Source organism: Argopecten irradians, chromosome 3 (genome assembly GCF_041381155.1).
Source record: "Argopecten irradians isolate NY chromosome 3, Ai_NY, whole genome shotgun sequence".
In the NCBI taxonomy this organism is placed as follows: Eukaryota; Metazoa; Mollusca; class Bivalvia; order Pectinida; family Pectinidae; genus Argopecten; species Argopecten irradians.
In genome coordinates, this window is record NC_091136.1 from 8,052,158 (window position 1) to 8,080,115 (window position 27,958).

At 34.2% G+C, this 27,958-nt stretch overlaps 1 protein-coding gene across 1 annotated transcript; it reads right to left on the reverse strand.

Annotated features, from left to right (window-relative positions):
- Nucleotides 1–721: 721 nt before the first annotated feature.
- Nucleotides 722–27,712, reverse strand: LOC138317473 (ubiquitin carboxyl-terminal hydrolase 25-like). The gene is given in 25 exon segments (XM_069259156.1): nucleotides 722–5,456; nucleotides 5,690–5,876; nucleotides 8,088–8,214; nucleotides 8,635–8,714; nucleotides 9,502–9,574; nucleotides 10,307–10,494; nucleotides 12,341–12,495; nucleotides 12,834–13,004; nucleotides 13,818–14,043; nucleotides 14,926–14,996; nucleotides 15,511–15,625; nucleotides 15,627–15,714; nucleotides 17,635–17,775; nucleotides 18,444–18,539; nucleotides 19,173–19,300; nucleotides 20,562–20,710; nucleotides 20,991–21,079; nucleotides 21,631–21,722; nucleotides 22,583–22,741; nucleotides 23,510–23,590; nucleotides 23,806–23,971; nucleotides 24,857–24,986; nucleotides 25,551–25,722; nucleotides 26,058–26,240; nucleotides 27,378–27,712. Coding segments are annotated over 25 exon segments (3,297 nt in total). The 5' UTR covers nucleotides 27,423–27,712; the 3' UTR covers nucleotides 722–5,271.
- Between the last annotated feature and the right edge of the window lie 246 nt (nucleotides 27,713–27,958).

Here is a 27,958-nt window from a genome sequence, read left to right on the forward strand (position 1 = left end):
GCTGTTCATTTAAGCATGCTACACAGACACTAGATATCCATTGAAGTATGCTACACAGATACTGGCTGTTCATTGAAACATGCTACACAGATACTAGCTTTTCATTGAAGCATGCTACACATATGATAGCTGTTCATTGAAGCATGCTACACACTTTGTTCTTTGTAGCACGATACTGGCTTTAGCTCTTTGTTGTAGCCCATGTCATCCCAACTCAACAAGTATGACTAATATTTTTCTACCATGCAGAATATGTATCCAACAACTGAATCTTTATTAATCAGAGTCTGTCAATATTGAATCATATCAGACCGATGGTATTTGAAATGGGAGGAGATATCATAATACTAATTTTGCTTTAGAAAAATGTTAATCAGGCAAAAAGCTTATGTTTATTCAAAATACATGTATCTCGCAAATGCAATACAAGTTGTTATAACTTCCCTTAACTTTGAGAAGGGTCAAGAACTAAATCTTTCAATAAGCATGATCTAAATGTTTAATACATTTCATATAGTGATAGTTGATAAGAATTTGCAAAAAAATTACTGTAAATCATTCAACATTAAATACAATGGACCTTTTAAACCTGTAAATTATGGAATTGAATTAAATTATTAAAAAAAAGTTGTATTGAAGAATGCATACCACAACAAATATTGATTGCAAAGTAGTAAAAAGGCAACATTGAATCATTTTTGGACAAAATCAAAAAACAACATTTTCAAAGGTTTAACTTTTTTATTCTTTTCTGAACAACTCTCTCTGATATATTTTCTCTCACTTCAACTTTCAACGTAACTGTACAGTCTGTTTGACTATGTACAAAGCAGTGGAAGCAAGTCTTTAAATACATATTTACAGCAGGACTTATTACAGGTAAAATCTACCAAATGTGACATATCTACCTGTACTAACCTGGCAACGTGTGTAAATACAGGTAACATTTTATACCCAGCAACATGTTACATGCTTAAAGGTACAAGGTTCATGTTTTTATGATTTTATGAAACTACGTTACATAATGAGAATGCAGAAAATGTGTAACAGAAAAGTTTGTGATGAGGTTGTGCTGATCTATAGCAAAAAATTAAGTTGGTATTTTATTTTAATGAAAATTGATTCATTTCTATATTTTGTTTAGGTTATTTTCATGAATAATATCATAAATAAAAGTATTAGCCATCTAACATTACCTGATAGTTTAATATAATGATTTTAAATGCTAAGATATTTTAACTTCTGGTTATTAAAGTATCATTCAGGCATGATTCTACATAAAAAATGGAATTTTATTTTTATATTTCAAAATTTGATGATTCAAATTTCAGCAAAATGGCAGAAAATGACCACATCTGATGGTTGGTAATGAAAGAACACCACATTCAGTACTAAGTGTGAATGTCATGCTGTGACATTATTCTAACCAGTACTAGAACATTCAGAATTTTATCTTCAATAGATTACAAATTGCTATAAAAATAAGGATTCACAATATTATCAGTAAATCATTGTTCTAAAACTAAAATTAAAATATTTTCATCCCCACAGCTTTAAAGATATTTGTGAAGGATAAAAAATGAAACAAATGAGAAATGAAGAAACAATATAATATCAAAAACAATCACAACATGGTCTAAAATAGCAGAGTAAAGTGATAATATCAACCCCTTTTTTAGCTGTTTTAATTTGTTGTTATAGCACTTCATTGAAGTTGGTCTGTAATTTTGTCGGAACAAATTATAATTTCATGATCATTTGAACTATTACATAATTATTTTCTACTTTTAATTACTTAAATGACAGTAAAACTTAACCAATATTAAAATACATACTGTTTAAAAATCACAATCAGATCTAGACAACTTCTCAGATCATATGAAATGATATAATCATAAATTCATTAGATTTTAGTCTCAATATCAAAACATGACAGATACTTAAGTCGCCGCAAAAATGATTCTCCTTAAATGTAGATGAGAGTATAAATATAGACGACTTCTCATAGCAGTAACAGAAAAATGAATAAATCCCTTTCTCGCATGCTTTTATTTAGTCAACAAGGAGTGAATTAAATTGAAAAAAGAAACAAAATAATAATCAATTAGAGCTGAAAATTGATGATATGAGAAACGATTTGAGTTTGGTTTTTTTCACATTAGTAAACAACATCTTCTATAATGGCCACCAACATTATTGAATCAACGCATATTAATTATGGCAACAAGTCATGTGTCTTACTTTTTAATTAAATTGCTTTTTAAAACTTCTGGAACATTTGAAAATATAATAATAGGCAGAACCAGATCGTTATTTATGACTGTTTTAAGATAGGCTTTCATATCCAACTACAGCAGTGTCATAGCTACACTGTTAGTGTTACGACATGACACTTTCCGCTTGTTTAAGATGACATCAAACTCATGTGACTGTAACTCATAAATTATAAACTTTATCAGGTTACTAAAACATTCTAATAAGGCAAAGCATGTGACAAGCATTATAAGTGTTTGGCTGAAATTTATACACGGTTTATACAAGCTACTGACTTACCTCTACACTAGCTTGTTAGCACTACGGCCAGGGAGGTTCATACAAACTAAGGCTTTTAGATTTCTAATTAAATACATGTAGGTCATTAACAAATACATGAAATGAAAGACTTGAGTTTAATCTATTCTATCATTAATTAAAATCCCTAAATCCTTAAACTAATCGCTGAAATTACTTACATCTCTAGCATAACTACCAATCTGAACCAAATAAGCCCACAGGTCGCTGAGGGGAGCTGTCAGAATAGGTGGACTAATTAAATTGAGACTTTTGACAGAACTAATGCACAAAGTAATTAGCCACGAAAGTAAAATTCAAGAAAAAAATATGGTATACATAATTTCAGTCTGCATTTGACACAAAGATATCAATTCAAGGTAAGTTTTTAATCTTAAAACAGGGAGGGTGCGCTATTTTGGATGGGATCATGCTTATTGGATCAAATACTGAATGTGTTTAATATAATACATGTCATGATAATTTTAACAACAATGCCAGATTTCATAATGATATGACATATTTATGTGCTGCAATATTCGAATATGTAGGGTCAAAATGGCTTTAAATACATACACAAACTTCAAAGTATAATGTTACAGAGAGTATTTAAAATAGTTAGTGATTTAATGTTTTCTACTAAAATTATTTCGGCAAAAGATGCAGGTAACGAAAAAAGTTTGTGAAAATGAATTGATTACTTACTTAGGATATAAGTGTATTCATTTCATATCAGGTTTAATATATAAATCAAGTCTTAGAAGTTTTATTTTATGGCATTGGTGAGGGAGAAAAACAAGACAAGTTTTATAAAATTTCATAAGAGATGAATAAAACATATAATTACATAAATCATATATATATTAAATTTTCTAATTCAAGTGGAAAAAGCCTAAATTTTAATCTAATTTATAGTTAAAAAGTGCTATGAAACATTGTGTAAGTTTTACTCTACCATATGAAAGTAAAACAAGATGTATCCTTTAAATCCATTTAATTTTGATATATTTCCATTTTTTCCACTGATATATCTTTTTAATCCATTTCTATATTAAATCTTCCAAAGATATATGTTCCCCAGAATACCATATTCTACAGATGTATTTCGTGTAACAGTTAAGTAGCCAACATATTTGACATAGCTAGATGGAAGTGGATAGGTATTCTGTAAAACCGTCGTAGTAAAGAAACAAGAAGCCTATAAATGTATCAACTTTATCAAATTAGAAAAGAAGCTTGAAGAAAACAAGTTTAATAAAGAATTAAGACTTGAGTATGGTGTTTTGAAGAAATACTGAGGTTTCTCACTAACAAAAAATCTCGAAAAGAAGTTCACCTTATATTGTTTTAAGAATAAGACTTGAGTGTGGTCTTTTAAGGGATCATTTAAGTATCTCACAAACACAGATCTTGAGATATCTTCATAAAAGTATAGACTAATTCAAAACTGATATAAAGACAATTTTGACAACAAGTCAAATAATTTACTTCAAATATGAAGTAAGTTCTTTCACTACTAAGTGAACATATTCTGGCATGATTACATGTAACACCAAACAATACTATCATACAACTGTTTGTGATACTGTGTCTGTATCACTATTCATTGCCTTCTTGTTGACTTTGAGGAACACAAGAATTTTTTTTTTTTTATTTTGGTTTCATTCTGAAATTATTTTTTTGATATATCAATAACTTTGGTCTACAGTAATATTCACATTTTTATACCACCAATGTTTATCTCATAAAATGTGCATACAAGTGTTGGTTACAAGATGAATCAAGAGAAACATTAACAGATGACTGTCAAAATTCTAAATATTGATCCTGTCTATAAGAATGATTATAACGAAAGAAAAAAAAAATTAAGGATTTCTGAATCAAACAAATTTTAACGTGTTTCTACCTCCCATGTTTCTTTCCTAAACTTTTATAGCACATTGTACATAGTGATTCATATATCAATGATTTAAAACTGAACAAATTATGGACTAAAACAGGTATAAGAATGTGATATAAGATACTTATAACAACTTAATTTAAATATTTTTTTAATGGAAGTAAACGCTGGATGAAAAAACAAATTCCCACCTCACTGTATCATATGAAGAAATTATAATTAAATGCGTTTGTACTATCTGGTACACGTATTCTATAAATAATAAATATCACAATCTTTGGTTTTGCCATCAGTCATATTTTACTGACTTACAACAACGCACCTCTCAATTCGATGTCATTGGTCACAGAGTTCTATATTAATGGTTCTTAGTCAAAAAATTTTTAACATAAAACTTTAAAACACTTTGATATGGTTTTGAATCACACTGATATTTTACCACACAGCGATATATTTTCCTCTCATTCCTCTCATTTGTCACACATTACAGATGATCGTGTCTCTCCTCTTGGTTCAATAGTGTCGGTCATGCATCATTAGTTTTACAATACACAGTTCAATTTTGATTTGTTAGACTGCAGTTGGGAAGCAATACTGTTTAAATGGAACATTTCCAACATGCGTCCATAATTAAGTATAAACAAAATTTCTGTGGTTGGTAACAATATTTCTGAACTGTTTATCCAATATCGACTCTTGAAGAACTTGTAGATCGACTCCGCACAATTGACTCTTCGTGGATGGACTTGTAGAACCCGTTGACCAATGGTTGACCACACACAAGGCTTGTTGGACCAGTAAACACTGACTGATGGCCCCCATTACAGACCACTAAGAGCCTTTTCCACTGTGCCACTGTTTACGGCATGGTCTATCACATTAACATACTGCCGGTACAAGTCCTTTAAATCCTGCAGCAGTACCGTCGGTAGTGCTGGTGGCCGCGTCTCATTCGGAGGATCAAACAGTTTGGACATAAAATCTTGAAGTTTCTCGATTTTCCGAGCTGCAAACATAAACATGATAGGTCAGGACAGGATAGGACAAAAACTTCTCATTTCATGGTGTGGGCATAAAGTTTGAACTTATTAAATCTTTAACCATGTTGGCGATGTCACTAACCTATAACTCACAGCACCACAATGTACATTGACGGACAGAATTTTTTAACGTACAGACAGACAAGTTGATTCCAGTACAAATACACCATATCTCCCTATCTATGATACTAAGCCTTACCACTGATCTCCTGGCCCAGAAAGGCACACCACTTCTCTCTCACCACCTCCATAGCACTGGTGTCCTCTGGGGACGACGAATGAGTCATCGGCTGTAGGCATGGTAACATGTGAGTGTTCATCACATGTAGGGTATCCGTCACATCGTCCTGATCTTCAAAACGGTTCGTCATCACAGTGTTCAGTTTCTGAAAAGAAGAAAATGTCCAGTTTAAATAAAACAGTGCAGAGTACTAGTATCTTTTATCATCAAACTGTGAAATTAGCTCTGGGATATTAAATGAATAGTATAATACAGAGATAACAATCTATGTCATCAATTGATTGTGGTTAGGGTGGAAAAACGGCCATTTTGTATCACCTTAAAGATAAGTACCGGGTATCCCATATTGATTATATTTAGCCCCCATTAGTGTTAAAAAGACGAGTTTATGGAAACCAGACAAGTGAACTGAAGGTATCATTCTATTGATTTCACACTCTGTTTGATTTGTTAGATTCCCAATACCTCAAACTACTGTCCATTAGACAGCATTGTTTACCTAAGTAATCTGGATAAGGTTATCTAGTAAAGTTACTGGCGATACAAAATGGCCAACTTTCCACCTAAAATATAGCTGATTGATGATGTAGATTTATACTCATGTTGTAGGACATCGAAAATGATTGTGATAGCATGAGGAGAAAATGAAGTGACATCAAAATTAGATAACAAAATGGCAGCTCATACCGGTCTTCAGACTTCAAAATCTGTCCGAAATTATTTTTCGTATGTAACCAAGCTTATTTAATTTATGTTAAATGCATACAATATCTAATAAATCAAACTTGATCCAATGCTATGATATTGACTCATAAAGATATGAAATTAACAAAACTTTAATAAGATCCCATCTAAGAAAATTAAGTTGTATGTCATATTTGTATTTAAATTAAAAAAATAATCCTGTTTTCCTGCAAACATTTTCATGAATTTTCTCTCAACCCTTAGTACTAATCTCAGTTAAAACAATGAACAACAGCTGATCAAAGAACTATGACTTTATACAATAATGAAATATCGTCCAGTCAAAGGGAGATAATTTCCATCTGGGACAGCAATTTACACAATTTAGTGTGTTCAGATGAAATCAGATTTACAAAAATTTATTATTACTTTCACATCTATTTTTTAAAAAGAATCATTAAAATGTGATTAAACATAACAAGCGTTCTACAGACATTCATCCAAACACCTTCCAGTCAAGATTTTCATCTGTGACTACAATTAATCCTAGGACTTGTTATTCCAGCGAGTAGTTGACAGATAACTGCTAATATTTTATCAATCTTTTTTTTTTTTATATTTTAATAAAGACACTTAAGATAAATAAATATATAAACAGGTAAATAATAAATCAATTTATTAATAAATGATTAAATATCTAACACAAGAAATGAAATTGCAGAAAAAATACTTTTCTTTGTAATCTCCAGGCCCTAATAGTAAGTAAGTCTATCAACAATCAGTCTTTCAGAACATAATTTAAGTTGTATGAAATACGTGTTTTATCAAGTAGAAAAACCTTGATGATTTTGAAACGGCAAGTTTTAGATATCTTTACTATCTAAAATCAACAAAATCAATTACTAGCTGCTACAGAGGTTATAACTATCTATAATTCATGGACTAATCTTTAAAGTAAAAAACAATACTAGGTTTAGTTTTACCCAAACTTTGAGAATGAATATCGACTAAGGCGTACGACTAATCGTATCAATAATCATGGTCTCCTATACTGTTACCAGCATACAATGCCGTCTGTAGTACATTACAACTAATCCTTAATAATCATGGTCTCCTTTACTGTTACCAGCATACAATGCCGTCTGTAGTACATAACAACTAATCCATAATAATCATGGTCTCCTATGCTCTTACCAGCATACAATGCCGTCTATAGTACATTACAACTAATCCTTAATAATCATGGTCTCCTATACTCTTACCAGCATACAATGCCGTCTGTAGTACATTACAACTAATCCATAATAATCATGGTCTCCTATGCTCTTACCAGCATACAATGCCGTCTGTAGTACATTACAACTAATCCTATCAATAATCATGGTCTCCTATACTCTTACCAGCATACAATGCTGTCTGTAGTACATTACAACTAATCCTTAATAATCATGGTCTCCTATACTCTTACCAGCATACAATGCCGTCTGTAGTACATTACAACTAATCCTTAATAATCATGGTCTCCTATACTCTTACCAGCATACAATGCCGTCTGTAGTACATTACAACTAATCCTTAATAATCATGGTCTCCTATACTCTTACCAGCATACAATGCCGTCTGTAGTACATTACAACTAATCCTTAATAATCATGGTCTCCTATACTCTTACCAGCATACAATGCCGTCTGTAGTACATTACAATCTTCTTAGAGAGTCCTCCTCCCGGCCCATACTCGCTCAGACATTTCCGATTATGTTCATAAAGGTGTAGGAAGTAAGGCATTGCTTTCTCATAGCTGTAAACAGAATATGATTATATAACATTCATAATGTAATATCAGCCTCTCTTATATCAATATCATTTCCGCCAAAAATTATGTCATTTCAGTATGAAATTCATACCCACTTAATACAGAGGTCTTGAGATACCAAAATGACATGAGTAAAGAATGATTTACCATTGATAAGTACAACATTCTGCTGATTGTGACATCACAATCACTGGAAGGTGGGACTAATCAACCGTAAATTGTACTTTACCCACATCGTTTTGGTACCTTGAAGTCCTAATATTAGTGACGAAATATAAAGGATTAATGTTTTTATTTTAATAAAGATAAAAACACCAATCTTTTTCAACAACAAATTAAAAAATATATCGATTTTCAGAAAACATTACAGAGTTTGACGACTAGAATGAACAGAAAACAACTTACTTTTCCTCATTGTAGTACCTCACGCCTTGAACAAACCAATATACTAACTTCCGGAACTTGTCATATTTTTCATGCCAGAACTGAAAGAAAGAAAGGTTAAATTCAGAATGGCAAAGTAAAACAATAGTTACATGCAATTATTTGCCTAGTCTCTCCCGCTTTGCATATACAAAATGTAATGTTAAACTCCATTTGACATAAGAAAAACAGGATAAGTATTTCTCCATTTAATAGATTGATCTCATGTATTTAATGATAGTAAAAACACTTGACCGATTCTCATACGATTTAAAGTGAACAGTCGGACAAGGATGGCTAAAGTCGGTAAAAATGGTGTGAATGTATCCAGTATAATTTCTTATGAAATGAAAAAATAAAATCTCTCGTCAAAATCTGTCTGCGTACGAAGAAATTAATTTAAAGTATGGGAATTCTAAAACGGTCCTCCCGGCTCACTATGTCCGTGGTTACATTTCTACACAGCCTCGCTTTCAATGCTTTCAACTTTTCTTTACTTTAATGGTCAGAACTGGGAAACTAAGCAGAACTTGACCGTCGTATTAATATGTGAGAACTTTTGGAAGGTCAATGAACGCATTTAGACTGGTTTTCTTTGCCCGACTATTCACTTTAAATAAACTTTATCAAAAAATAGACATTAACACATGTAATTATTTGCCTAGTCTGTCCCGCTTTGCATATAATGTCAAACTCCTTTACACAAAAGAATCTTTGTCTATATGCATCAGATCCTATTTCTTATCAGATCAAACATTAAACATAATGTTAATGTCATATTAACCTGAAAAAGAGTTAATTCACGGTCAAGAATTTGTCGATCTTGTTCTAACTGTCAGCAGAACTTACCATACACCTGTCTCTATCCTGTTTTTCAGACGTATTCACTCTCCGTAATGCTGTGTTTTTTAACGCCTTATATCTACAGAAGTAAATAATTTCAAAATTAGTAAATCACGAAACACAGAAAGAAATCAAACAACTCAAGGACATATGAAATCAATATATGTCATCTGAAGTTCTGAGTACATTTTTGAAACAACAGAATTTTAAATATTCTGTTCTGAAAACAAGAAAACATGGACATATTGGAATTCTGTGTGCGTGTGATTTTTTAAACTTACTTTTAAACATTTTTGCTGCAGGGAAAGTAAGTTTAAACATCAATATCCCATTAAACAACCAACATATAACTACAGTAGATTTACATCAAAAATAAGTCAGAAACATTTTACACCTTTGTGCACACATGCTGCCCAGGTTAAATGCCTGACAAAGGTGATAGTGCACATTCTGGTCACATTTATCGATACATTAATAAGCTTTGTTACTAGAATCACTCTCTACTACATTTACAGACTCTAGATAGCTTCAGATTTGTTATCAAGGTTTGAATTAAAGTGAGACAAAATTATATTACTCGGCAGTTGAAGGCCACCATATTTATATACAAATGTAGATAAATAGTTATGTCTCTACAGGTTCTTGATGACAGTAATATGCAGTTGAAAGGATTGTATATAATGTACGTAATTGCAATATATCCTCTTGTGGTACCACTTTTATATCTAAACCCCTCATGGTACCTCTTTCCACTTCAATACCTAAACCCCCTAATGGTACCTCTGATATAAATAAAAGCCCCCTTCTGTACCTCTCTTCACTCTCCAGTAGACCACAGTAAGCCACCTGTTCACACATGATCCCGTGACAGACCCGTTTCTCAGCCCCACAAGCTCTGAGGTACACCACAGGGTGTTGTAAACGGGGATCTTCTACTGGCAGTTTAGTGTGAAGGCTCCGTACTACTTGCTCGACTCGCCTTAGCTCAGAATCAATCACCTGTACAAGAAAGCAGATATGTCTGTATGTCACAATATTGATGCCTCATCTATGAACGAAGATTTGACAGGACAAGACAAAACATATACTGTATTCCCTAGTTTATGGCAGAGATATCTAAAACTTTACAACAATCAGAAAGAAAATGTTTTGTAAATGACTAGGTTAATCATGTTTACCGTGTTGGGAGTAGAAGGATAAGAGGAAACTAGGCATCCAAACATACATTGTTAAGGGCAGTTTATTGGTTCCGTATACATACATTGTTAAGGGCAGGTTCAGGGTCCTTGATACATACATTGTTAAGGGCAGGTTCAGGGTCCTTCATACATACATTGTTAAGGGCAGGTTCAGGGTCCTTGATACATACATTGTTAAGGGCAGGTTCAGGGTCCTTGATACATACATTGTTAAGGGCAAGTTCAGGGTCCTTGATACATACATTGTTAAGGGCAGGTTTATGGTCCTTGATACATACATTGTTAAGGGCAGGTTCAGGATCCTTGATACATACATTGTTAAGGGCAGGTTCAGGGTCCTTGATACATACATTGTTAAGGGCAGGTTCAGGATCCTTGATACATACATTGTTAAGGGCAGGTTCAGGATCCTTGATACATACATTGTTAAGGGCAGGTTCAGGATCCTTGATACATACATTGTTAAGGGCAGGTTCAGGATCCTTGATACATACATTGTTAAGGGCAGGTTCAGGGTCCTTGATACATACATTGTTAAGGGCAGGTTCAGGATCCTTGATACATACATTGTTAAGGGCAGGTTCAGGGTCCTTGATACATACATTGTTAAGGGCAGGTTCAGGGTCCTTGATACATACATTGTTAAGAGCAGGTTCAGGGTCCTTGATACATACATTGTTAAGGGCAGGTTCATGGTCCTTGATACATACATTGTTAAGGGCAGGTTCAGGGTCCTTGATACATACATTGTTAAGGGCAGGTTCAGGATCCTTGATACATACATTGTTAAGGGCAGGTTCAGGATCCTTGATACATACATTGTTAAGGGCAGGTTCAGGGTCCTTGATACATACATTGTTAAGGGCAGGTTCAGGATCCTTAATACATACATTGTTAAGGGCAGGTTCAGGGTCCTTGATACATACATTGTTAAGGGCAGGTTCAGGATCCTTGATACATACATTGTTAAGGGCAGGTTCAGGGTCCTTGATACATAAATTGTTAAGGGCAGGTTCAGGATCCTTGATACATACATTGTTAAGGGCAGGTTCAGGGTCCTTGATACATAAATTGTTAAGAGCAGGTTCAGGGTCCTTGATACATACATTGTTAAGGGCAGGTTCAGGGTCCTTGATACATACTTTGTTAAGGGCAGGTTCAGGGTCCTTGATACATACATTGTTAAGGGCAGGTTCAGGGTCCTTGATACATACATTGTTAAGGGCAGGTTCAGGATCCTTGATACATACATTGTTAAGAGCAGGTTCAGGGTCCTTGATACATACATTGTTAAGGGCAGGTTCAGGGTCCTTGATACATACATTGTTAAGGGCAGGTTCAGGATCCTTGATACATACATTGTTAAGGGCAGGTTCAGGATCCTTGATACATACATTGTTAAGGGCAGGTTCAGGGTCCTTGATACATACATTGTTAAGGGCAGGTTCAGGATCCTTGATACATACATTGTTAAGGGCAGGTTCAGGGTCCTTGATACATACATTGTTAAGGGCAGGTTCAGGGTCCTTGATACATACATTGTTAAGGGCAGGTTCAGGGTCCTTGATACATACATTGTTAAGGGCAGGTTCAGAGTCCTTGATACATACATTGTTAAGGGCAGGTTCAGGGTTCCTGATACATACATTGTTAAGGGCAGGTTCAGGGTCTTTGATGCTGAACACCTCCTTGTCCACAACACTGGCTACAGCGTCTGCCGTGTCCGTCACTGACAGGGAGGCATGTACTGCTGGATAGTAAACAGTGGCTGTCTGGGTAGCTACTGTACTCGTACTGGCTACTGTAAGTATATTGATTATCTAGTGTTACTGCATTTTAACCATATGATTATTCTCTGTGCATGATCGAAGATTTGAGAAAGAAACATTCAAATAAATAGCTATAACATGCCCCTTCTTCAAAAATAAACAAAATATTGGCTTCTTTAAATATATATTTTCTAAAAAACCTACCACTAAAATTTATGAAAGAAAACTTTTGTATTTTTTTTTTATAAAATGTCAAGGTTAGGGAAAGATTAGAAGCCATTAGAATGAATTATTGAAAGTCTCTACTGATGACACAGTTAAACATCTGTTCATTCTCACTGGAATCTGAGAGTATTTATAAGTGACTAACCTGGTTTGGTCTCGGCTGCGGATGCTGATTCTCCAGCGGCTTTCCTGGCTTGTTCATTGTCCCAGTCAAGAATTTCCTCCTCAAACTTCTTATTGTCCAGAATGACCGACTCCTTTAAGTCCTTCGGCAGACTGTCCAAGTCCTTGCCTACTTGGTCAATATCTACCAGATCTAAACAGACAAAAAGTATGAAGATCATATCATGATAAATATAATCATGTAACAAACTGATTTGAAATACAGGTCCCTATACTCACACTGACTCATAAAGGATGTGACAACATCCTATTAGGGGTCACATTCTAGTGACCTTTCAGATTACTTCTTCTAAATATCTTGACCAAGGCAAACTAGTTTACAAGAATTGTCGGAATCACTTTTGTGACATATGTAGACATCTTGACCAATGAGCACAATAAACATGTAGCTACCATCATGCTGGGACGAAATGTTATTTTCAGTTGATGTAGTTAGGTGGAGGAAATGTAAATCAAACTGAAGTAGAGGGAGTATAAAGGTCACCAGGTCGTGACCCCTACTGGGATGTTGTCAGATCCTCTATATATGAAATGGATTGAGAATAGGGATCTACATTTTTGTCAGATTGATTAGATAATGAAGTGGCAACTAGATGCCAACAATTTGATCTCACCCCGCAACATCTTACTGGTTTACCACTATGTATTGACTAAATATAATCTCATATGGATCTGTCAACTGAACAGGAATATCACAATCTGTGTGAACGATTTTTGCTGGTCTACATAAGGCTTGTAATATCCCTTCCCACTTTACAGACTTGAGTTTGATTATATTTCTGGTATACTTAAAAAGCAAAATAATGAAATTTCAATTGCTTCTCCATCTCCACAGGAGTTTTGCTATGCATCAAAATTGATGACATCATTTTCTCCCACAGTTTAATGATTTTGTCATAGTTTCAGCCATGACAGAATTCTCTGCCAACTCTAAGGTGGCCCTTACCTGTCTGTTGTAACTGTGACTTATCCACATACATAAGGCAGTAAGCACTAGCGTTGTGGTACCCTCCCACACTCTCCTTAGCCAGCTCATCCCACGAGGCCTCGGATACCGTGATATCATTAAACTTGAGCCACCTTTCTTTAGCAGTGCTATAAATGTAGGCCCAGTAGTGACCTGATGCTGCCTGGCCCTCGTGTACCAGGACTGCATGTAGCTGGTATGGGTACTGTCAGTAAAGACAAGGACAATTAGAGATACAAACTGATGGTCAAGCAAGATAGGCAACGTAAACTGGTCAACATTCAGTTAAAATGGTCAATATATAGTTGTAATGATCAATAATGAGTTAACGTTGTAATGGTCAATTTACAGTTGTAATGGTCAATTTACAGTTGTAATGGTCAATTTACAGTTGTAATGGTCAATTTACAGTTGTAATGGTCAATATACAGTTGTAATGGTCAATATACAGTTGTAATGGTCAATATACAGTTGTAATGGTCAATATACAGTTGTAATGGTCAATTTACAGTTGTAATGGTCAATATGCAGTTGTAATGGTCAATATACAGTTGTAATGGTCAATATACAGTTGTAATGGTCAATATACAGTTGTAATGGTCAATATACAGTTGTAATGGTCAATATACAGTTGCAATATACTTTGTAGATGTCTTTTTACGATATTCACCACTGTTTTAATGTTTCAAAAGGATAAATGCGCTAGCACTGTGTCCTTCTTAAGGTGTACTACACAGAATTTCTACAATACAATAAATTATCTTGAAATTTGAAAATTATCAGCTTCAGAACATATATTGTAAACAAACTTTCTTTTGCATGATACTTCTCAAATTTTGCAATCCAAGTAAATTCAATAAAGTTTATTTCCACAAATTAATAGCTACATCTCTTTCATTATTGTACATCGATATGAATCTCTATTCAATTTGAAAATACATGATCAATGTTAATCTTCGAAACTTTGTCTTGAAACAGAACATGTGAACTTAAATTGCAGTTAATGTATAATTATCTTATTTTTCTTCTTCAGTACTTTAAATTAACACATAGTTTTTAGTTTATATGAAGACAGACTGTTACTCACCCTTTGCATGGCTTCGTCACTATACATCTTGTTCACAGTGTCCTCCAATATGTTAATATTGTCCTGTAACTCTGGATAAAACAGAAATGATCTTTATAGCTTCCTGTTGGGCATTTGATATGTATAATAGAGTGCAAGATCTAACTAAGAGCAGTTATATTAGCTGAGCATTCACATTCCACTTTCTTGAAACAAAAACGCTAAATTGAGTAAAAACTCAAGCCACCTTAAATAGAGAGGAAGGAGAGGGGAACGCTCCTGAACCAGAATTTGACATTGATTTAATGGGCAGCTGTCATCCATTAAACAGTATAATTATTTTTCTGGAACACCAGGCCCCGATTTCTCGAAACAAAAATGCAGACTTAAGTCAAAACTTAAGTTTTTCTCCTTATGTAATTTATATGAAAATTTATGACTTAAGTCAGTTTTTGACTTAAGTTTGTTTCGAGAAATCGGGGCCTGGTTCCTTGCGCATTTTCAAATTTCCATTCATGTCAATACTGTTTTCATGCCATCATTGACATGACGTTGAGTTTGAGCTAGTTTTATTTATTTCTATTATAGGTATCAGTGAGTAGTTACCTCTAACATCCTGCTCCACCTCAGTCCTCCAGCGATGAAGACAATCCTGCAGCACCTGCAGCTCCCCGTCTGTGATGTGACGGGGAGCTGGGTTTGACGTTACTCCGGCTGTCCGGGTGGGGGCGGGGAGGGGTCGCAGGGGTCATGGTTACATCTGTTCCAGGGGACTTGACCGGGGAAGATTCAGTCACCATGGTGACATCACTGTAAGAGATGAGTTCCTTTTTCTTCAAATAACAATTTATCATTTCAGCATAGTTGTTCATAATGTGAACAATAATATTTCATATCTCAATCATTTCTCAGCAAGACTTCTTTTTTCAGTCCGGTTAAAATACAGATCCTTTTTATCATAGAGATGAGACAACAGCTCATAAGGGGTCATGTCCTACTAGTGACCTTTCAGATTGACAAATCAAAATATTACCTCTGAATTTCTTGATAGGATAAAAAATACTCTGGAAAAGCCATCAAGAATTATTTTCTTGTATATCTAATATTTTGTCCAAAGTGCACACCATAGCAACTTGTATATATGAATACTGGTACGGAATGTTGTTTTTAAATTGATGTAGCATGACATAGATAAAGCATTTTAAACTGAAGTACAGGAAGTACAAAGGTCACATGTATGTGACCCCTAATGGCATGATGTCAGATCCTCTATGGAAAATATTGAGTATATGGATCTGTTTTAATCAGATTGGGATTCAATCACCAGTCTTCTTTGTTAACGACAGTCTAAGGGGAGATAAGCATTGATCAGATTCAACAGGATGTACATAGAATAAAAAGTTTTGAATTACATTACAGTAACTGTGATTGATATTTTTTTCTAATGCAAGTTTGATAAGCTTTTTAATAGTTTAAAATCAGAATGTTAAAGTATGAGAATGAATTTCTACAAAAATTGTCATATTTATACAATTAGGAAAAAAAGGAAAAGAAAGGATACATCTTGTAAAATGATACGTAACATTAATGATTTAGATTTCATTACTTTGCTATGTAAAAAAAGTTGCCTGCTTTTTTTAGGAAGGAAATTCCATTTAATAGTTGTCTAAAGGGATTACAGCTTACCTTTGTGGCTTGGGAGATTCCATTTCCACATCTTGGGGGAGACTAGAATAGTGATCAGGTTTACTTTGAGCAAACTCCAGAGCGTAAGATAAGACATCTTGTAGTGGTACCTTCTTACTGCCAGACCCGTAATGGTTAAACCTAAAACAGCAAACAAAGGGTAGATATTGTTGTGACATACTTAATACCTTGATTCAAATAGTCATTCATAAAGGCAAATAAAATATTATTGTTTTTAATTGAAAATCATTTCTTTTCAATTTGAATTATTTCTTTTACTACCAATAAATTGGTTAGTAAAACCCATTGGTATCCAAGATATTTAAGTACAGTCAAACCTCGATGTATCGAAGTTCAAGGGACCGTCAGAAAAACTTCGAAACATCGAGACTTCGAATTATTCGTGGTTGAAATTAGACCGATGTTTTTTTCCCTTGACCAACTTTGGTAGTTGTGTACATGTCGTTTCCGTTCCGTAAACTTTATAATCATTGTACCAAAAGCAAAAAAAAAAAAAAAAAAACGAAGGATGCAATTAATCACATGTATTGCTATCGCATCGTTAGCAATACATACGTATATTATAAACAAGACTTACGTGTACTAGGGCTAACCCATGTACAAGTGTTCGTTTGGTGACTATTTAAGCGATGGTTAATATTACGGAATGAATATAAAAACGAAAATACGTTGTACATTGTAAAAACGAAACTAAAAAGGAGGAACCGAAAGCGCTACAACACCTACAAAATACTTCGATTTAGAATGATCGATTTGCTCCAGTATTTATGCCAAAGTTGTGCAATGTAACAGTTTTGAGTATGAGTTACTAATAATGTGGCTCGCTATTTACCGTTCCGTAAATTCTACAAACCGCTACCAATGGCGGAGGCGAACATCAAAAACGAAGAAAGGATACATCTTGTAAAATGATACGTAACATTGATGATTTAGATTTCATTACTTTGCTATGTAAAAAAAGTTGCCTGCTTTTTTTAGGAAGGAAATTCCATTTAATAGTTGTCTAAAGGGATTACAGCTTACCTTTGTGGCTTGGGAGATTCCATTTCCACATCTTGGGGGAGACTAGAATAGTGATCAGGTTTACTTTGAGCAAACTCCAGAGCGTAAGATAAGACATCTTGTAGTGGTACCTTCTTACTGCCAGACCCGTAATGGTTAAACCTAAAACAGCAAACAAAGGGTAGATATTGTTGTGACATACTTAATACCTTGATTCAAATAGTCATTCATAAAGGCAAATAAAATATTATTGTTTTTAATTGAAAATCATTTCTTTTCAATTTGAATTATTTCTTTTACTTCTGATAAATTGGTTAGTAAAACCCATTGGTATCCAAGGTATTTAAGTATTCTAGTTAAGCCTATTTGCATACATTGTGTAAAGTTTGTCATGATAAAAAATGTTGTTTCTCCGATTAAACAGGATTTTCGTGTTATAACGGATAAATTTACAGTGCTTCACTCTATCACTTATTTTGGTCGTGTCATTTTTACATATATACTACATCATTATTTCAGTATCATTTCAGTACTTGTTTTCATAGACATGTATACATGTTTTCATACAATAAATACCAGTTTAAAAATATTCAAATATTGGTGATTTTTTTGGGAAATATGTATTAAACATAGATAATTCTTCTAACTTTTTATACTGATTCCAATATTGTACCATACTTACTTGTTGAGTCTTGTATTAAGAATAGATAATTCTTCTAACTTTTTATACTGATTCCAATATTGTACCATACTTACTTGTTGAGTCTTGTATTAAGAATAGATAATTCTTCTAACTTTTTATACTGATTCCAATATTGTGCCATACTTACTTGTTAAGTCTTGTATTAAGAACAGATAATTCTTCTCGTAACTTTTTCACTTGTTCTCTTCTGTGTCTTGTCTCTATTTTGTTACAGCACATGTATCTGTAAAGGAGGCATTCATCATTGAAATGAAACAGATAACAAAACACACCTACATCGTAATATACACAAAGTAGACCCAGAACTCACAGCAATCTACACCCTATTACGCAAAAAACAGAATCTAGAACTCACAGCATTGGCAATTTGATATTGAAATTCATTAATTTAAAATGAGTTTAATAATACTTTCATATTCCTGATGTATTTCCACTTGTGGTATGTGAATATCAATTTTTGAAGAAGTGTAATAAATGTCATATCGTACATCAATAGATTAGTTATTATTAGTCAAAATAAGAACCTAAAATTTCCATCATATAGCTACTGACTTGTGTAATCACAAAGGTTACAATGATTTACCATGCAGTTACCACAATTATGGTACTGATTTCAAAACTCTGACAGTGAATACTGAGTATGCAATATATGTATATTTTGTTACAAAAATCTTACAGCTATCAGCATGTAGCGTGTGTAAATGACTGCAACAAGTGATCATTAATTGAAAAGCTACAACTACAGCAGGGAGTGTTTATTCAGTAAAAAGATGGCATCTTCTGATATGGTGTCAGATCCTTGATAAACTTTAATAAGATGAGTCTTGACATACACAATGGTTAGATGTTGCCTTACCTGTCCATATAAATCACCTGCGGGAACTCTATTTTATTGTGGATTTTCTCTGGTCGCCCTAATTGCTGATTAAATTGAAACCTAGACAGCTCAAACGTCAACACGGGTGGCAGTCGCGTAAACCATAGCTGAAATAAACCACAAGGTTTTATCCTGTACTCCTTTGTAGGATTTATACAATTTTTTAAACTGGTGAAATTTGACAATCAAAATTGACAACCCATCAAATTCTAGTATTCTTAAATTACCAACATAAATGGTGTTTTTTTTTTTCAAATCTCAAGACAGCATATAAGGTTACATACAGTGGATCCTTGTTGATCCTATATCAATTAATCCTGTTCTATCACAGTCAAGTCACCTACTATCATTTCTCTGTCCCACAACTCAGTCATTTAAGTCAGAAACCAAAGGTGGCTGGATTAGTGATGCTCTACTGTATATTGTATTTCACCTAAAGAGGGCGCAGGGCGCAAGTAACTGGCGATGGGGGTGCCCTTATTAAGGTCATTATTTCTAAAGTTATCTGAAACAGACTATAGACCAAAAGCTTGCAGCTAGACAGTCATCACTTCAAAGGTAACTGCCGCAAGCTTTGAAATGGACAACAGCTAGTTTCCCCGCGAATATCCTTTGATGTTTTCTAGCATGTGGACCCTGTTGTCTAGACAGAATACTGGAGTGAAAGGGAACGTATCAACCTGTCAGTTGTCACGATGAACCAATGTTTGAAGGTTTTAATCTGAGCAATGTTGATGTTGCTCAAGCAGTTTATGAATGTGTACAATGTTAACATAGTTTATGAATGTGTACAACGTTAACATTGAGCTATCGGAAAGCAGCGACTCTATCAGTGATATGGATGATATGGCTGATGACTACTACGACTGTGCCAGTCCAGGTCATAGACATTCAAACTATCTAATATCGGATATAAATGTGGCTGTTATTTTATTCTGTAAATTGGATAGGAAATAAAATTCTTAATAAAGGTAAGTGCGTTGTTTATTTGTGATACTAGATAGCTGGACACTGCAGCATTTTATTTTTATATTTTTTTTTAAGAAAGAAAAAAGGCAGGGGTGCCCTTATTACAGCAGGCACCCTCCTTAGGTCAACTACTGTATATGGATGCTCCACAGGTATCACCTTATGTTTGTCAGACCTAAACAAATTTACAACTGTCAAACTTGTATGTCTGTTAAATTCATATCCAGTATGGATTATATATAAAGCATAGAAGCAGAGAGAGAGCATAAATTGACTTCATGTTAACATCAGATCAGGTTGTTCTTTTTGTGAGAAGGCTGTTAAATTCACCTCCAACTGCTGATTAAGTATGTGGCTGTTATGTTTACCTCCTCTTATATAACACATATCAATAGTTACCTCCTGACCAGAAGTTTGCGTAGTGTTACCGCTGATAGTTTCTATCACCCCCGGAGCAGTGGCCACTTCTAAACTCTCGTGGACATCGCGGAAACCGTTCACTTGTAGAGGGAACTGGCCGAACGTCTCATCATTACTGAAACCTTTACCTGTGTTCGATTGATAAAAGAAATGATAATTTATAATGAGATAGGTGGGCGACGTTACACTGAGTGAAGGCATTTCTTTTTATATTACAATTATGGCAGTAAAACTTGTGAAAAACATTTTTAGCAATATAGCACCTTGAAATCAAGAGAAGATTCTGATGATACAGAACCACTGAATTTGTTAATACTTCAATTGAAATATAACTGGAGATTCTGAATTACACCTTTATTTTACAGGAAAATCCATCAATTCAAAAATGCTACATTAGAATAACCTTACCTTCATTTGTACCTTCAGCACGATATTGTCCATAAAACAACTCAACCATCGGGTTTTTCATTTTCTTCACACTAGAATTTTCCTCAGCACTACAACAACATCAGCAGAAATACATTATACCTGGTTATTATAAGAGTAGGTTTTATTCAATACATAGCTGTGGGGACAATTTTCTTCATTATTAGTAGAAATGGTAATATCTTATATTTTTTTAAAGTATTTAGTTATGGGGTGTCCATTGTTTTGACTTCTGTTACTAAGTAACCAATTGCAACAATTCCTAACAAATTATCTCATCTTTTGTCAAAACTTCGAAGGACTGTGTTATTCCAGATATAGTAAAGTAGTTAAATTTGCGGTTTTAGTATTCTATCAAATCCATTTTGTTGTGACATGGAATTCAATATGAATTAACAATGAAATATGAATCATCAATGAATATGAAACATCAAGGAATATGAGCTATTAAACAAACAAAGTTATATATACGAATGATCAATGAAAATAAATAATCAATGAATATATAAACATTTTGAAGTAGATTCAATTCTAGGCACAATCAAACGATATTTAATTCATAAGACATATTCCATTTTCTTAAAAGTTTTTATTTTTCACTTTGTCTGTGTTCATTACTCACTGTTGCTGTTCCGGAGAAGAAGGACATGATGTGTCAGCTTTAAAGGCGTCCTCTAACCACTCTAGTAACTTGTGTTGGAACTCACTGACATCCTGTAACAATAGGTTTATGATAATCATAAGAACCACTGTCACTCACAATGTAAACCACATAATCGTATACCCGTAGATGTTTTTTGTTCTTTTCAGTCAATAATTTTGGTATATGACAGTGCACAGAATAAATTGTTCTTCTCCCAGTTGTGCTTTTTCAGAAACTGAATATCAAGGTTGAAGAGCATTAAAGTCCAAAATTGATTTAACTCTTAAAATATGCCAAACCTGAAAATATTACTCCAATGTATAGAGCAATACACTTTTGTGTTTAGGTCAGTTTAGAACGAAGTATACCTACCACCCGCCCTAGTATACCTTTCCCGGCCGGAGTACGAATTGTTCACCTATGGTGTCGTAGTGGAGCACTGCTGCTTCCGAAAATCACGTCAGGCATAATCTATCCTATAGCTTTTTTTGTATGATTATCCAATTATTTTTGCCGTATACAATGCCATTTACATATTATTTTTGTCCAAAACAAACACAACTACCATTCTTAATATCTACCGTACCGCTCACGAAGACGTCAAATTCACATTTTAGTTGACTTGCCGTATACATTCTCCTGCATAAAAACCTTCATATGTATTATGTAAAAATAATGCCTTGATGAGAATTTGATATTTTATGTGGTTCAGTTTCATTGCCTAGTAGGTAAGCGATAACAAACAAGTACAACAAAAATGCAAACAAACGTTTTATAATGGTTTGCATAATCATTACTTTGCTCCATTAGCAGTAATAGGCACCAATTGTAGCTCTAAAGACGACACCATTTTCTGTCAAAAAGTCTTTTGAGCTACAATATTGCAGCTAAGATTGTTTTATGATAAAGGAGTAATTTGTGAAGAGTTTACCTGTTGACTCTCCCCTACCCCTGAGGACGATGGGGAGGAGGAGAAAGCTTCCTTCAGTATTTCCACAGCTTTTGAGGGATCTACATATTTCTTATGAGACCCAATCATCAACCCAAATAAGTAACGCAGTTCAGTCATGAAGCGTAAATTCCTGGACTCCTGTAAAGATAACAGAAATTAATAATGAATAAATGATACATGTATATAAACTATAGGAATACGAGACAATTCAACAAATGTAAAGTCCCCCACCTAATGTGTTGTTTAGTTATATTTTGCATAGATAAGCCAATATACCTGTACAAAGTATGATGTTTCGGTACCAAATATTAATTGATAAAGCCAATACAAGCTTTTTTTCCTAAAATTGAAGTCAAAAGTGAAATATATGTCACAGTGACGTGATTCTGGTATACGATAAAAACGCCAACCTAGATGGATCCACAAACCGTTCATGGAAATTTAGAACCTTACAAGATAGGGATATTCCGTCTTTGCATATTACAGAGTTACCTCCCTTGTGGATAGGTACTGACTGCGACATCATTATTTGTCAGCGAAATTCACATCATTTTCTATGAAAAAAATGATGTTACGCTCGCAACACATGAAATCACACACGATACCTACCCATAAGGGACCAGGGCAGATAACTCTGCAATATGCAAATAAAAAATAGTCCAGGCAAGGTTTTCATTTGATGGATCAGGTCAAATGTCACAATATAGGTCACAGTGACATGCTTAATTGATACATGCACAATCTCAAACCATACTTTTTATTTAGAAGTGAAATGCAGGTTCTTATTTTTTCTTATTTCTTTTCTCATTCACAATTTGTTTATCACATCAAACACTATCTAAAAAGATTCTTGAAAAATTCCTAAACACACTAACACATGATTTTAGTGTATCTGATTTAACTTACTGCTCCATTTCCTTGGTCGGATTCATTTGGTGGATGGAAATTCAGGACAAGGTGTCGAAATCTTCTTATATGAAATAAGGACTGAAATACAAATACCATGTAAAGACAATGCTATCTTTATAGTTTAAGGTGTCTCAATCAAAATACATACCATCAAAAAGTAAACAAATATCTATAATAGTAATATTATACTTTTTTATGATACAGCATCTCTTTAAATTACACAAAAGAGAATGAAATTGACTGTAAAATTTAAAGCATACTGACACTGAGTTATTAAAAAAAAATCTTCACACCTGTATAACAGCACTGAACCAGCAGGTGTTGCCCACATTTTTTAGCCCTACAGGACAATCGTCTTGTCTTTTCCTCTCGTGAGGGTTCAGGGGATCCACAAACCAGATATCTCCTCGCTTTCTCTTGGTACCAGCCTTACTCTCAGCTAAACTTTGCTCTAAAACTCTAGATTAAAAGAACAGTTCACTGTAAAGATGTGGATTTTTTTTATCTATTCTTATAAATGTATTTATAGTCTTTGGGAATTACATCAGTATTCTTATAAATGTATTTATAGTCTTTGGGAATTACATCAGTATTCTTATAAATGTATTTATAGTCTTTGGGAATTACATCAGTATTCTTATAAATGTATAGTCTTTGGGAATTACATCAGTATTCTTATAAAGGTATTTATAGTCTTTGGGAATTACATCAGCATTTTCCAAATGTCTACTTTTGATAATGAGGTATACTAGCTCACTGCTAGCCAAGGAGACTAATAAGTTGATAATACCTATATTTTTAATCCTCATTTTAACCCTTTTTCTTACCTAGCTCTTTATGAAAAAAACCTAAATCTGTACTGCTTTACATTAATAGCTTTAAATATAATAGTGTCCACAAAAGTTTATGTTTTTTGAAACATTCATTCTGTATAAAATTTGCATATCTTTTGTGGGGTGAAAATGTCAAAAATTAAAAGAAAGCAATTTTTTCCATTTCTACATCAACATCTATCTGAAAATGCATTTTATAGATGAATTGGCAATTAAGTTGATACAATATTTTACAAGCTAATCTTTCAAAGACAAATGGTTATATTGTTCCTCCATTTTCAACAGCTACAAACTGAAACTTTTGTTAACCAGTGCATATATAATAACGAATATCCTTTCAAGACAAATCAACAATTGTCCATTTATATATGTCTATGCATTTTTGCTAAAAAAAATTGGTGAAAAGAAAAAAATTGAAAAGCTGGAATTTATTTCAGTTGGCATTAAAGTACTTTCTCTAATATGTTTTATTAATTTGTTGGATGGATACGACCTTGCTTGTATTTCATACCTGCTAATATCCTGTTCCTCCCGTGACACTTGTCCTCCCAGAATCCCCTGGCTGTCTTGAAGACTGGCAACAATGGCTTTGCGGAGATCACTGCTCGAGGCATTCTCATTGGTCAGATCTATAACATTTCCTGTAGCCAATCAGAACAAGGTGGATAACTTTTGTCATCCAATGCAACAGAGATGACACCTAACAACTCTGTATATATTTTCATCTAATAAAAGAAGGGAACAAACTCGTGTCATCCAATCTCATCAAAATGTATAGTTCTTTTCATCCATCTAAAGCAAAGAGTATAACTCAATTCATCACACCAAATTCAATGAGATGATTTTTGTTTGTTTGTTTGAATAATTAACGTCCTATTAACAGCTATGGTCATGTAAGGACGGCCTCCCATGCATGCTGTGTGTTGCGTGTATGTTGTCTGAGGTATTTTGGGAGACTGCGGTATATTCATGTAGTGTCTTCTTGTATAGTGGAACTGTTGCCCTTTTTATAGTGCTATATCACTGAAGCATGCCACCGAAGACACCAAGCAACACACCATAAGGTGATAAAATTATTATCACACAAATGCTTAATTAATGTCTAATAAATCATCTATATAGCTACTGAAACAACAAATGACATAAGCGGTTGGACCCATTATAACACAATTTCATTTGTACCTTATAACTATGTGTACACTTACCACTTTTCCTTGCTGTAGCACCTTCTGCACCAGCCTCTTGTGTTCCCTGTGAGGTAGTCTCTCGCTCTGAGGAAACCCTCCGTGGCCTAGCATCAACAGTATTCGTCCCAGCTTTCACATCAGAGACTGCATCCTCCTGCACAACGATAGAGGGAACTGCTGTTGTGCCCGACTGTAAAATACAAAAAATAAAACTATTTGTAACATCACTGTTCACATGTCTTTTTACAGTTAATCCATAATATCTCCTGGAGATCAACTCAAGATATACCTAATATAGTCTTGTTTATATTATGGCGTTGGATTTCATAGTGTTTCTTCATCACATTTGCATAAATTGTACTGAAAAGGCACTGGAGTTAAATTTAAAACAAATCACTCTCAAAAATAAGAATTTCTCTGTGAAGGGTATTCTGGTTTATGTGAAAATGGTATACAGCAGATTTCTATGACTGTACACTAGGAACAGGTCCAATAACAATAAACATCAATTCATGGATTATTTACCTTTTTCTTTAAAGCTGGATGTACAAAGTCATCAGCAAGCAGCATTGTTACGACATTTTCAATTTCATATTTGCCATCTCGGTCCTGACAAGCAGTGATGGCCCTTCTGATCACACGTTCATCATCTATACCAGTGATTTCCTTGATCTGAGCATATACATAATTCTCCTCTGCACTTCTTGGCTGAAAAATGATATCTCACATTAGAAATTGTAATACAAGTATAAAAGTTTATATATGTTATTATAGGCACCGCACTCAATGTCTCCTGAGCCCAGTTCCATCAACATTGGAAATTTACTGAACTTAAAAAGATTTTTTCCTTTACTTTTGTAAAACACTTCAATGTATAACGTGCCGAGGCCAGGGTAAAAACCAACAGAGCGGTAACCCATCCAATAGTGGTCTGTGCACATCGTTGCTTAACTACAACACACAGTACCAACACTCATCCACACATGCAGTCACAAAAATCTAGCTAACAGGCTCTGCGGCTGAAATGCCCATATCCACGTATCGTCACATTACCCCCTCGTCAACAAGTTTCGTCCTGATCGAAGCTTCCCTGGGTTCAACCTGGGGTCCTCAGCACACACATGTACTGCTGTCCCTGCTGTTGTTATACTAGAACCCCTTTAGTCACCAACCAGTACCTGGAATATTGTGCTTCCAGTGCTGTCAGAGGGCATCCTATTATAGTTACAGGATGTCAGACCCATTCCGCTCCAACCAAAATGAAAAGTAACGTGCCTAGGCCGGGGCCCGAACCAACGGAGCAGCCACCCATCCAAGAGTGGGCCGCACCCACCTTTGCTGAACTACATCACAAAGTACCGACACTCATCCGCACAGTCACAAAAGCTAGCTAAGACTGAAATGCTCATGTATCCCTGTTTTCGTCACAAATGGAGATTTTTTTATTAAGGAATTCCTCCAAATTAATGAAACTGTGCCCTGTATATGTTGCCTCTTTGACTTCAATTAATAGATATCTTGACAGAATTGAATTTGGACCAGTGTGAATTTGGTTAATTCAAGAGATATGTTTTTAATTGAACTGAAATATCATATTTTGATATTTGTGCAAAATGTTTACTATCAAATATTAGAAAGTATTTTTTATAAGAAATTCGGTACAGTTTTAAAAATCAAACAATAATCAGATTGTCATCCTTCTGTCTCATATTACTAGATTCTAACTGATATTTTTAGCAACAAAAATTCCTAGTCCTACAGTAGTGCTGAAATCATTTAGCATTTTTTTAAAATTCATCTAAATGTACACGTGCAGTTGACAAGTTACATTTGGTTTTAAAATACCTGTGTATGACAGCGCTGATGTAGTGCAGGTTGTTCAACAGTCATTGTAGGATATTCTACACCGCCGTTCTAAATTGCACGGCATGTGCAAAAATCTTGCAGAAATATCCAACCTCCAAGTTCCACAGCGCAATATATTACAACCACGAAAATATACACGAAAGCAACAACGTCCAATTGCTTTTTCAGATTGTTAAACGAACAGTAAAGAATTATCTCGTAAAACAATTGTTGCTAACTTTTGCATTAGCTTCAGGAATTTTTCTTTCGGCAAACATTGTTTACGAATGTTTCACATCATTTCGATCAATGGCCGACAAGTGTAAGGGGTTTTCCTGTGACCGAAGGAAGTATGTTATCTAAGCGTTGATTGGCTACCGAGGAGAATTCCATCTTTGGGATTTCCTTTTGAGTCGTTCTAAAAAGTCTTTTCTTCCATGTGAAAAACGATATTGCATTCATAGTAATTATTTTCTTAATTTCTCTGTGCCATTAAATTATTATCCTGTGACTTTAATCAAACGAGAATATTAGAGTTGTTCCTAAATCAAGAAAGAAATAAAAGCCAATCAGAAGTACTG